The 13484-nt window shown below is 33.3% G+C and overlaps 1 protein-coding gene across 1 annotated transcript in view; it reads right to left on the reverse strand.

Annotated features, from left to right (window-relative positions):
- LOC129220127 (clathrin heavy chain 1-like) overlaps window positions 1-13484 on the reverse strand; it is a 94344-nt gene that overhangs the window by 54854 nt on the left and 26006 nt on the right. Inside the window, 2 exon segments of the mRNA XM_054854471.1 lie at window positions 425-598; window positions 1445-1558. Of these exon segments, the coding sequence (XP_054710446.1) occupies window positions 425-598; window positions 1445-1558 (288 nt within the window).

Consider the following 13484-nt stretch of genomic DNA (forward strand, 5'->3'; position numbering starts at 1 on the left):
TTAGGCAAAAAATGAATGCATGGTGCAAGACTTACAAAAAAAAAAAATAAATAATAATAATAATAATCATCATCATTACCCCCTTTATAAGTTGACCACCTGTCTAAGTTGACCACCAAAGTATTGTACCGCAAGTGGTCAACTTACACAGGTTTCACTGTATACGCAAAATGCCGTCTTTCTAGTGTTAAAAAATAAGAATGAAAAACTTTGTGTCCAACACTGTTTTCAGAATAAATAATATCTTTCACTAATAGAAACTTAAATCAGTCTCAGTGAACTGATTTGGATCATCCCAAACTACCTTGAACCAACAAAGATTTAAATCCCTGCTACACTGGGATAATTTTCAGATTCAAACAAAATATATTTGATCTCATTTCAGAGATACTTCAGATATATACATTAAATTTAAAAGTTTTACCTGTCCTTTTCGGTTCACACCAATGATTCCAGCTGTTGCTTCATGAGGTGCCGTGACGAAAATTGTGTCGCTGCTAATTCTGTTCATGTAGATGCACGTAGCACTCTCAATATCATACAAATGAATATAGCCGTATTTTGTTATCAGATAAATGACATCATGCTTTGAACTTATCTGTGAAGAAAAAAAAAAGATTAAATATTAACTTAATGTATCAATTGTGAATTAAAATCACTGGACTCAAATACGAAAAGAAACTTTATTTTAATTCTGTTCATTTGAAGATATGAGCTTGGAAAAAATATTAACTAAAAATAATGAAGATATTAACTGGTTTCAAATTATAAAATAGAGTTTAGTTTTTAGGGTTGACCTTGCTTGCTATAATATGAGCAGAGTTAGTTTACATAACTGGTGTATTTTTAGTAGCACATCATAATTCAATGTCGCACAATAAAATCTTACAATTCAGAAAAAAAATATTTAAATTTGAATTGTAAGCTATAATAGACTTCAAAAAATCAGTGAAAAACCACAAATCGTTTGATAGTTATTTTAGCATTTGAGGTTAAATCCACTGATATCCTATAATACAAAACCTCGATTTTCTCAGATGCTTCTTTTTTCTTTTTCAAGATGTAAGTCTAGTGCCACTGGTAAGCAATAGGTAAGGAATTTTAAAAACTCCTCGCCAGGAGAAAATTCATGCTTGTTACGCCTAAGATCTTTATTTTACATGCCTAATTATCAAAATACGCATAGATTTTGTAAATAAGCTTTTAGTTTATTAAAAAAATTTTCTTTTCTGAAGAAATGTGTGAAACACTTTTGTGGTTCATTACTTTCAGGGAGCAGCAAATAAAAGCGGGTAACTGGAAAAAAAAGACCAAAATATCAGCAGATGGTAGAAAAGCAACTGGAGATTTCCACAAAATCACTATCTAATGTATACTTATTTAATTTTTTAATATTTTTTTTTTTAAACTTATGATTACACATACATGTATTTTGATATCTTACTTGCATAGCAACAGGAAAATCATTTTGGGCTTCAGCGGGGAAAAACACATCAACAGCTTTTTTCGGATAAGGCTGATTTCCAGCAGGAGCTTGACCAACTTCAATTATGTGCAACTATAAAAAAAGTACCACATATTACATTACATAAAAGAAAAAATATAACTTCTAAGATAAATATAGGAACAATGTAAGATATTAGTGGTAATGCCGACATGTACCATAACATAGCACTATGTACTAAAACAATGTAAGAATTCTTGTGGTGAATAATGAAGCACATAAATTAATCATTTGCAATTTTAAGTAAAATTTAAAATGTGGGATTACAAATTAAAAATGTGACAAAACCTTTTATTAAAGTGTATTAAAGACATTAATTTCTTTTCATATATTATCAGAAATATTGCAAAAAGTAACAAAATTATTCGGGTGAAGAACTCTCACCTACAGAAGATTCCCCCAAGGCTCAAACTGACTATGATAATATGTGCTATACTTTTTTTTTTACGCAATGCAAAATTTATTATACGAGGGTTATTCTTAAAGTAAGATCCGATTTCTTACAAAAAATGAACAGATATTTTCCAAAAACTTTTTTAAATTGAATTCCTTGCATGTTTCTCTATTTTTCTACAGAGCCACCATATTTGTTTAAACATTTGTCATAATGTTCTACAAGCTTTTGTATGCTTAAGTCATAGAAGTCTGCCGGCTGTGAAAATAATCCGTCTTTAACTGCTATTTTCACCTCGTCATCTGTGGCGAAACACTTGCCGCTGACAAACTCCTTTAGGTAGCGGAACAAGTGAAAATCACTCGGAGCCAAGTCCCGACTGTACGGTAGGTGGTTTATCTGTTCCCATTCAAAAGATCTGATCAGATTTTGAGTGTGAATAGTAGATTGCTGTCACTCATCGCATTGGGGCCATACACTTCGTTTATCCGTCAATGGATTTCTGCTGCTGGAACGTTCGTTGCTGTTAAAAACCGAATCACCATTTGTATTTCACACTTGGCGGGCCGATCGATTGTTTTAAACATTTTAAACTGGCACTGTACAAAGAACACTGCATCAATACCAATGCAAATGGCGTCGTTTGATGAACAAGGCATGTCCGGAATCCGTACGCATGCATATTTCAATGTAGGCGCGACATTCAATTGGATACGGAAATTCGGACCTTAATTTACGAATAACCCTCGTATCTTTATATAAGCACTTTTAGTGGCTCAAAGAAAGCAAGAAATTGAATGCAAAGTTTTAATAGATACTTAAAAAAAAGCAAAAGGCATAATTTGCTAAATGCATGATTAATGAGAAATATCTTATTTAAATAAGCTTCAAAGTATGCTAAATTTACAAACAAACACCAATTCATGCTCATTTAATAACATTTCTGTTCAATCTTCAACTGCAGAACAAACTACATTTTTAGCTGCACTGAATAAACTTTTTTCATATGCTGAACCTTTGTCTGAGATATTTACAGTCAATTGAAAAGTACAATTGAAAAGTTTACAGTCACTGAGTGATGGGTTCATTTTGCTTCTGTAATGAATGAGTAAATGAAACAAATTTAAAACCATTCATTAGTTGCTTAGAGCTTCATTTTCTGCAATAGAAGATTTTATTATATTTAATTTAGTTCATTCAAAACAGCGAACAGATATGGTGTTATCAAATATTTGAGATACTTTAAGAGCCAGTTTTTATAAGAGTCAGGCAGGTCGGATACATGCCATTTTTAATTGCGCTAAAAATTTTACAATGGTTTCTGGGAATGATTTTAGAAAACGTATTTTTTTTTCTTCGAAAAAACTTTTTTGTGACCCAAGAAAATTCCAAAAGTTGGTTCCAACTCAGGGTTTTTTCCACAAATCAACAATTTTTAGCATTCAATTTTCTATGCATTGAGCATTAGAAAAAAATAATCTTTGTGATCACAACATGATATTTAGTGCCTCAAATGAAATATATCTTAAATTTTATGACTGACCTTCAGTGGACCCAAGGGCTGGTTGATGTAGGAATTTCTAATCACTATGCAAGGTTTTTATTTATTTTTTAAAAATTAACTTGCTTGTTTAAGTTTTACAAAATATATACAAGACAGAAAAGTTATATATCATGCCAGATTTCAGCACCAGAATGTTATATTTTAAAGCAGTACTAAAAGCGCAACTTGGTGAAAAATATGGAAGCCAAGTTTTGAGATTACAATGAGTCCTTTTTAATGCAAAAAGATGTAAGTAAATGAAGTAAATGGATGCAAAGTGACGCATTCCATTCAAAAGCTCAGGTACTCTTCCATTTAAAAAAGATTCCTTGAAATCAGTAGCGGGAGAGAGGTGGCACACCGAATGACATTAAAAGAGGATTTCATAGTTTATACAAAAATAAATATTTTAATTCTGAAAACTTCTACCAATATATCTAAAATTATATTTAATTCAACAAATTTAGCAAAAACAAAGTGCAAAATATGGCAGGGAAAAGAGGAGGTTACATACATCTAAGACAAATTTTGCATAAATGGATTCGCAGTTTATATTCCTTCCAAAATATTTACAGGGATAGAAGTGACATTTGCCAACAAAAATATAGGAAAATATAGGAATTTTCTGAAAAAAATAATAGGAATTGGATAGAAAATATAGGAATTTTCTGAAAAAATATAGGAATTCGATGGAAAATATAGGAATTTTTTGCAAATATAGGAATTTTTCGAAATAATATAGGAACATTTTGAAAATAAAAAAAAAGAGGACATACAGGAATTTTTATAACAAGGCAGGCCAGTAGGACATTTTTTTTTCAAAATGCAATACAGTCGAACCTGTCTATCTCGAATTTTACGGCACATAAGAAAAATTCGAGATATGGAGGCTTCGAGATACAGAAGTTTTGAAAAAAGTTCTAAAAATAAGTAATTGGAGCAGTGACTCGAAAGTAAAACTTTGGGAGCAATTTTACTAATCAACAATGTCCCCTTCCTCTCAGTTTCAGAATGGATTTAATTGCTGGAAAACTTGCTTTTTGTACATAAAGTTTTAATTCTGGAGGATTATGTGACTGCTAATATTAAGAAAAGTGCTTTCTGTCTCCAAATTCCAGTCAATAAAGATTGTTGTGGATGGGATTCAAGAAAGACACTTAAGTCGAAATTCGAGTTATGAAGGTTTTCAGAAAATTTCATTCAAGACAAACATGGAGGAAAACATTGAATTAATACTTTATGTGCAGGGAAAATGAAAAACTTCGACACAGAGAGGTTTTCGAGATAGGCAGGTTCGAGATAAACAGGTTCGACTGCACTACTATTTGATTAAAAACATGTAATAACACTACCTGACATAAGTGCAATACATACGCATAAATAAGTCTAAAAATACAATTCTGCTTTGTTCTTAGAATTTTAAGCACTTAAGCATCTTGTCTGATTCCATCCCGTGAATGACCAAATATGGCAACTATGTTTCACACGTAGCTGCTGGTCCGGTAGCTTTCCGGTTGGAAAAAAAATGATAGCTCCAGATTTACCCTATTATGTTGTTTGTATATTTATTTTGTGAATGAGCTGCTTTTGAATGTGGAATTTTGTGAATGGGGCCGCTTTTACGATGCGTAAATTTGTGAAGGGGCAGCAAAGCGGACCCAATTTGTGTCTGGAACGACCCCAAAGTGTGCATGTCTTTCCGACTTCCTCAATTCTTTTAAAATCGAGAACAGCTTTGCGTATTCTTTTTTGAAAACTTGGCTGTGCGGCCTCTTCAGAGGCATTATTATTAAAATGAACGTTTAGTTGATACGCGAACTGCAGCACCTACATTCCACACAATTAAAACCAAAACAATCGAAGTTGAGATGAGCTATCCCGCAAGTAGAAATAATTGCAAAAGTAGCCAAACGCAAAGTTCCGAAAAAAGAAAAAAAATCGTGCGTGTGGAGACCTGAAACGGTAAGTGGCCGGAGAGCCCTTCCTAGAATGACATCATCAAAACCTACACAGCCCATGCGCCCATCATGATCGCCCAAGTTCATCGACACCGAGTTCGAAAGTGAAGTTTCGAGGACTTGCGCAGGAGCTTCATGGGCTCAGAATTGAGCTGCAGAGACGAGCTAAAGTCAAACGCTGCTCCACTCAGGAAGAAACACGGTACAGGGCACTCAACACATTTTAGCTTTAGAAAAGGAAGGAGACCATTTTCAATTAAAAAGAGGACTAAAGAGGACCAGTTAGGATTAAAAAGATGACCTTGGGAGGGCCATTCATTTAATTTCAAGGAAGCACCAAAAGGCAAATTAGCTGCCTGCTGCTAAATCCATGAAGATAATTTGTTAATTAACCATAATACTGAGATTTTTAATGATACAATTCCTTTATCTTCTGCACAACTGTTCTTTTTATCCAATGAATAATAATATTATTTACACAAACATTTGGATGGCAGGGGGGGGGGGTTGCTGGTAGTCCCACAGAAGGATAGATGAAGCTGTGCTTCATCTTTCCTTAGTTTAAAAATATTTTTGTGTTTTTCTGTCTTGTAATGCTTCTTAATAGCATTATACCCTTCACAACCGATATGAATCTATCACACACCAAACAGATCTACTGTATTCAAAGTTTTCCTAAAAATGTCTGAAATGCTCAATCACAAAGGGAAGCAGATCACATGAGGCTTAGTTTTGCAATTTTCATATTCAAAGTATATTTTCAAGAAGCATAAAGCTTACATTAAAAAATTACTCCATGATTGCAGGGCCATGAGTGCTTTGAACTTTTATGTGGGGGAACAAATCCCCCCTTAGCAGGCATCATGCCGCCTGCCTTGTCTAGTGGTCAGAGAAGTCTGACTGCGACAGGAAGGTCCGTGTTCGAATCCCGGCTCGGGCATGGACGTACTTTCCTTTGTCCTTTCTTTGTGTGAATCTAATGTTATGCTGTGGATAATTGCCTACCCTATAAACTGGTCCTTATGACATGTGTGTACTGTGGAAGTCGGACTTCACACCAAATGACAGTGCGGTTGGAAAAATGAAGCAGCGCATCCCAAATTGCCAGCCTAGCTGGCACATGAGAACAACAGCAGGCATCATGACAATGAAATGATATACACAAATTCAACTTGATGAAATTACATACTTCAACTTTGTTTCATATACAAATGCTACTTTAAAATGCTATGTACTCAATTATTTAAATTTAATATCCCCCCCCCCCCACACAAAAACACAGTAATAAACGAAAATAAGCAAAGAATAATCAAAATTAAGTTTGAAAAACTAAATAAACTCGAATTAAACACAAAAATTATTAATTTTTTAGTTATTTAAATAAAAATTAAAACGTATCATGTCAAAATAACTTCTAATTGTCATAAATATAAAAATATTTATAAGATGCAAAACTATTGAAAGCTCACAGAAGCATATTTTCACGAACCAAGTTCAATGTTGGCATGTTTCCCATAAAACATTTATTTTCTACTAAATTAAATATAAAACATGCTAATCTAAGGTGGCATATGGGAAAATAACATTCGATTGGGAAAAATATTTCAGCCTTTACATGATTCAAAAAGATTGAAATTTCAAACACAAAAAGCAATTTTCCACGAAGTCCGAGTAAGTTCATGATTACCGTGGTTTCCAAAATAATTCCTTCGTTAATTATTGAAATTAAATGAAAAATAAGCTAATCTAAAGCAGCATATGTCAAAATAACTTCCAATTGTGAAACACATCAAAATATTTATAAGATGCAAAAGGATTGAAATTTCAAACGCGAGATGCAATTTTCCGTGAAGTTCGAATAAGCTCAATGTTGTCATGGTTTCCAAATTTTTTCCTTCTTTAATTACCAAAATTAAACGAAAAATAAACTAAACTAAGGTAGCATATGTTAAAATAACTTCCAATTGTGGAACACATCAAAATATTTACAAGATGCAAAAGGATTGAAATTACAAACGCGAGAAGCATTTTTCCGCGAAATCCGAGTAAGTTCAATGTCGCCATGGTTTCAAAAATAATTCCTTCATTAATTATTGAAATTAAACGAAAAATAAGCAAAGCTAAGGTCATGTCAAAATCACTTTGAATTGTAAAAAGCATCAAAATATTAACAAGATGCAAAAGGATTGAAATTTCAAACGCGAGAAGCAATTTTCTGCGAAGTCCGAATAAGCTCAATGTTACCATGGTTTCCGAAGTAATTCCTTCGTCAATTATTGAAATTAAACGAAAAATTCGCTAAACTAACGTAGCATATGTCAAAATAACTTCCAATTGTGAAACACATCAAAATATTTACAAGATGCAAAAGGATTGAAATTTCAAACGCGAGAAGCATTTTTCCGCGAAATCCGAGTAAGTTCAATGTTGCCATGGGTTAAAAATATTTCCTTCGTTAATTATTGAAATTAAATGAAAAATAAGCTAATCTAAAGCAGCATATGTCAAAATAACTTCCAATTGTGGAACACATCAAAATATTTATAAGATGCAAAAGGATTGAAATTTCAAACGCGAGATGCAATTTTCCGCGAAGTCCGAATAAGCTCAATGTTGTCATGTTTTCCAAATTTTTTCCTTCGTTAATTACTAAAATTAAACGAAAAATAAGCTAAACTAAGGTAGCATATGTTAAAATATCTTCCAATTGTGGAACACATCAAAATATTTACAAGATGCAAAAGGATTGAAATTTCAAACGCGAGAAGCATTTTTCCGCGAAATCCGAGTAAGTTCAATGTCGCCATGGGTTAAAAAATAATTCCTTCGTTAATTATTGAAATTAAATGAAAAATAAGCTAATCTATAGCAGCATATGTCAAAATACTTCCAATTGTCAAATACATCAAAATGTTTACAAGATGCAAAAGGATTGAAATTTCAAACGCGAGAAGCAATTTTCCGCGAAGTCCGAATAAGCTCAATGTTACCGTGGTTTCTAAAATAATTCCTTCGTTAATTATTGAAATTAAACGAAAAATTCGCTAAACTAACGTAGCATATGTCAAAATAACTTCCAATTGTGGAACACATTAAAATATTTACAAGATGCAAAAGGATTGAAATTTCAAACGCGAGAAGCATTTTTTCCGCGAAATCCGAGTAAGTACAATGTTGCCATGGCTTCCAAAATAATTCCTCCGTTAATTATTGAAATTAAATGAAAAATAAGCTAATCTATATCAGCATATGTCAAAATAGCTTCCAATTGTCAAAAACATCAAAATGTTTACAAGATGCAAAAGGATTGAAATTTCAAACGCGAGATGCAATTTTCCGCGAAGTACAAATAAGTTCAATGTTGTCATGGTTTCCAAATTTTTCCCTTCTTTAATTACCAAAATTAAACGAAAAATAAACTAAACTAAGGTAGCATATGTTAAAATAACTTCCAATTGTGGAACGCATCAAAATATTTACAAGATGCAAAAGGATTGAAATTTCAAACGCGAGAAGCATTTTTCCGCGAAATCCGAGTAAGTTCAATGTTGCCATAGTTTCCAAAATAATTCCTTCGTTAATTATTGAAATTAAACGAAAAATAAGCTAAGCTAAGGTCATGTCAAAATCAATTTGGATTGTAAAAACATCAAAATATTAACAAGATGCAAAGGGATTGAAACCTTAAACACAAAAGCAATTTTTCGCGATAAATCAAGCCGAATATATATATGTTCAGAAAATTGCACTATTGAAACACAATCCAATGATTTTTGAAAGAATTCAAGCAATAAAGAAACTTTTCATACATTTTCAAGGTTTTCAAGCACTTGAAAAAAAAAATACCTTTTTTTTTCCAATAACCTTTCAAGGTTTTTTTAATGAGCGTACGAACTTGGTTTAACACGCGCTGCGGCGGCGTGTTTGGGTGTACAGTAACTTTTAACGAAATGAAAAAACTTTTAAAATGTGATATTTAAGTAAAAACTATGTAAAAGCGGACTAATCAGACTGAAATGTTAAAAAGCGGTCTAAAGCGGACTTTACCATAAAAAACGAACTTTGGCGGGAAAAGCGGACCATTTGGGAGCCCTGCTGAGATAAAATGGCGTCTGCGCGTCGCTCGCGGAAATGCAGTAGCAAAAAGTCGGGGGAAAAGTAAAAAAAAAAAAAAAAAAGGAAGCGGAAACTGAAAATATAGGAAAATATAGGAATTATAGGAAAATAGGAACCTTTTTCAGAAATATAGGAAAATATAGGAATATAGGAACGCTGCGATGCCTGTATTTATGTGTCTTCCAAACTTTTATTATGCCACAAAAAAAAAGTTGTTTCTGAAAATGACAAATTTCATATATTTACCATATATTTACCTTAAGCATTTATAAAGTTTTTTCTTTTAGTTGTGGGGCGGTGGGGCAGGAGGGGGTTGGTGACACTAAGAGTTAACGATCCATGCGACATCAGTGCTAGGAACTCCATTTCTTGTAATGCCAAAATACATTTTGCTCCTTAAATTTTGCTTTTTTTCCTGGCAAATGACTAAATGATAAACTTACTAGCTCATTAACATATCTTTTGTCTATACCAGGCTTGGAGTCAATTACGAAAGAATGTAATCGATTACAAGCTTGACAAAGAGGAGATTACATTATGATCCTCTGCCAAAACATAATTACAATTACAGCAATGATTAGATTATTTTAAAAATGTAATTGATTACATTTAAGATGTGCCGATTACGATTTTGATTACGATTACTGTTCAGTTCTGTCCCACCCACGGAAGAGGGCACCACCTCCCCCCGACTAAAAGAAACAAACTTCTGTCTCCTCGGAATAACGGGGAGACTGGATAGGATCGTCCGCCTCTTCGGACGCTTATGTAAATGCTCCAACTCATTCTTTAATTCCATCAAGTAATAAACAAAATCCATTAAACCAATTCATGTTTCCTATTTTTGATGTATCCTAACCATTATTCATTACCCTTCCAGCCTTCCAAATACGCTCTGCGGGTAAGTCATCAGCATTTCTTAACTATTTTTATAGGCAGTGCCAGCTCCTTAAGATCTACATTCCATGTTAACTATCATACATAATATTTTTTGGTCCGTCGATACCCTGAGCCTGCCTTTTTAATTCATTTTTCTGAGTCTGTATCAAAAGTTTTCATTTTCTAAAATGCCACCCAAGGCAAAACCAACGGAAAATAAATTTAATTTAATCATTCGTGAAATTGCTAGATTTCAGACTAAAATAAAAGAAGAGCTAGATGATTTATGCCTGTTAGAGGTCCTTAAAGATGAAATTCTTAATCTTGACATTGAGTTAAATGATTGTTTTAATGCTCTTTTTGAAGCAGACTCAGACACTGAACTCTATGATGATTATGCAGAGCATAAAGATATAATTCTGACTATTCGCTCAGCAATAAATCGTCAAATTTCTAAAATCAATGAATCTCATGAGAAGCCTAAAGAAATCAAGTCTCAAATAAACATCAATTTACCGAAATTCGATCTTCCATTATTTTATGGGAACATTCAAGAATGGTTGTCGTTTAAAGAAATATTTACGACATCTATTATTAATAATTTTGAGTTATCCAAAATTCATAAATTGCAATATTTACATGCTTCTGTTAGAGGTGAAGCTTCTAGGCTGATCAAGGGATTCAGTATTTCTGATGCTAATTTCTCCCAAGCTTGGGAAACACTTACAAACAGATATGATAATAAACGTGAATTAGCATTCAGTCTAATTTCAAAGGTTTTTGATATAAAGAAAGTCAAAGTCGTGACTGCAAAATCATTGCACGAAATATTAGATGTATGCAATGAATCTATTAGAAATTTGAAAACTCTTGGTTTCGAAATCAACTCATTCGTCGACATTATTTTGATTTATATATTAGAATTAAAACTCGATGATTCATTACGCCAAAATTGGCAGTTATCTCTAGATGATAAAACTCTCCCAACTTATGACTTATTTGTAAAATTCTTAGAAAGGCAAGCGAGAAGTTTGCATGCCTTAAAAGACAATTCAAAAACTGATAATTATTCTAAGAGCGAGAATAAACCCACTGCCAAGAAAGCAGTCATTAATAATGCTATTGCGAAGGAAGAAATAATTGAATGTGTGTTTTGCAAGCAAGGGCATAAATTGTTTCAGTGTCCTCAATTTACAAAATTGCCGATAAATTCCAGATGGGAATTTGTAAAATCAAATAAACTATGTTCAAATTGTTTACGTCCAAACCACTCAAAGGAGTCTTGTTTTCTATCTGCTAGGTGCAAGGTCTGCAAATTAAAACACCACAGTGTTTTGCATTCATTTCAAGTCACTTCCTCAACTGCTCACGCCAGTGCAGAGGGAAATTCAGAACGACCTTCAACCTCCGCTTTAGCGGGTACCCTAAACCCAGAAGGGAGTTTAGCCTTGGGGGGGACAGCTTCTTCTACATATACACTCTTGTCCACCGCTGTTGTGAAGGCTAAAAATAGAACAGGAGCCTATGTCGATTGCAGAGTCTTAGTGGACGGAGGTAGTCAAAATTCTCTCGTTTCTAGAGAGTGCAGTGATCGCCTAGGGCTGACTTTGACAAAATCGGTGCATTGCATTAGCGGAATCAATGGCGTGAAAGCGGAAACTTCGCTCTTTGAAACGGAGTTAACATTTACTCCGTATGTTCCAGGAGAAATCTTTACAACTAAGGCATTAGTAGTAAATAAAGTTACGTCAAATTTGCCTAATTTTGAAATTCCGGTAGCTAACTGGCCTCATATTTCAGGGCTTACTTTGGCAGATCCGTTATTTTTTAAACCTGCGCCTATTGAAATTCTTATAGGAGCTGACTTGTTTGCGGAATTAATTCTAGATGGAGTCATTATGGGTTCAAAGGGAGAGCCTTCAGCTATAAATTCAAAATTGGGGTTTTTGTTAACAGGTAGAGTTTCCACTCAAATTGAAAGGAAAGACAATGTTTCCAATTGTAATTTATTGCTTGATGAGAGAGAATTATTTCAAAAATTTTGTGAGCTTGAATCGATTCCAAATGATCATTTACTTTCGAATGAAGATCAAATTTGTGAAGAAACTTATAAATCTACAGTAATTAGGAATTCTTCTGGTAGATATTCAGTAAACCTACCATTTAAATCTAATCCGTCATTTGGTGACACTCGCTCACAGGCTTTAAAACGTTTTGAATGCTTAGAGAAAAGGTTGAATAAGAATGAATCGTTTAAAAATCAATACGTTTCGTTTATGAAGGAATATTTAGAATTAAATCACATGGAGAAAATTCCTTCCGACTCATTAACTTTTGAAAATTGTTTTTATTTACCTCATCATGGGGTTTTTAAAGAAAACAGCATCTCAACTAAACTGCGCGTTGTTTTTGACGCTTCTGCAAAATCTTCTCTTGGAAATTCGTTAAATGATGAATTATTAATTGGTCCTAAATTACAAACTGATTTATTTAGCCATTTAATTAAGTTTCGAACTCATAAAATCGCATTCTCTGCAGACATTGAGAAAATGTTTCGCCAAATCAATATGTCAGAGGAACACTCAGATTATCAGCGCATTTTATGGAGATTTTCTCCTCATGACCCTATAGAAGATTATAGACTCAAAACTGTTACCTATGGCACCGCAAGTGCCAGCTTTTTGGCAATTCGGACACTGAAACAATTGGCGCATGACGAAAAACTGAATTACCCATTAGCCTCTGAAATCACTTTAAATGATTTCTATGTTGACGATTTATTGACAGGAGCCAATTCTAAGAATGAAGCTTCGGCTATAATTTCTGAAATTAATAACCTAATGCAGAGTGGTGGATTTACTTTGAGAAAGTGGTCATCAAATTATCCTGAAATTCTTAATGATCTTCCCGATAATGTAAAATCTAATTCTCATTCTGTGATGATTCACGATGACTCTCTAAAAATTCTTGGAATCATTTGGACAACTAAAACTGATTCTTTTAAAATTAATGTAAATTTAAATCTAGAGGTTATTTCTAAACGTCAGCTACTTTCGGCTATAGCACATATTTTCGACCCCTTAGGGTTTT

Source organism: Uloborus diversus, chromosome 4 (genome assembly GCF_026930045.1).
Source record: "Uloborus diversus isolate 005 chromosome 4, Udiv.v.3.1, whole genome shotgun sequence".
Taxonomy (NCBI): Eukaryota; Metazoa; Arthropoda; class Arachnida; order Araneae; family Uloboridae; genus Uloborus; species Uloborus diversus.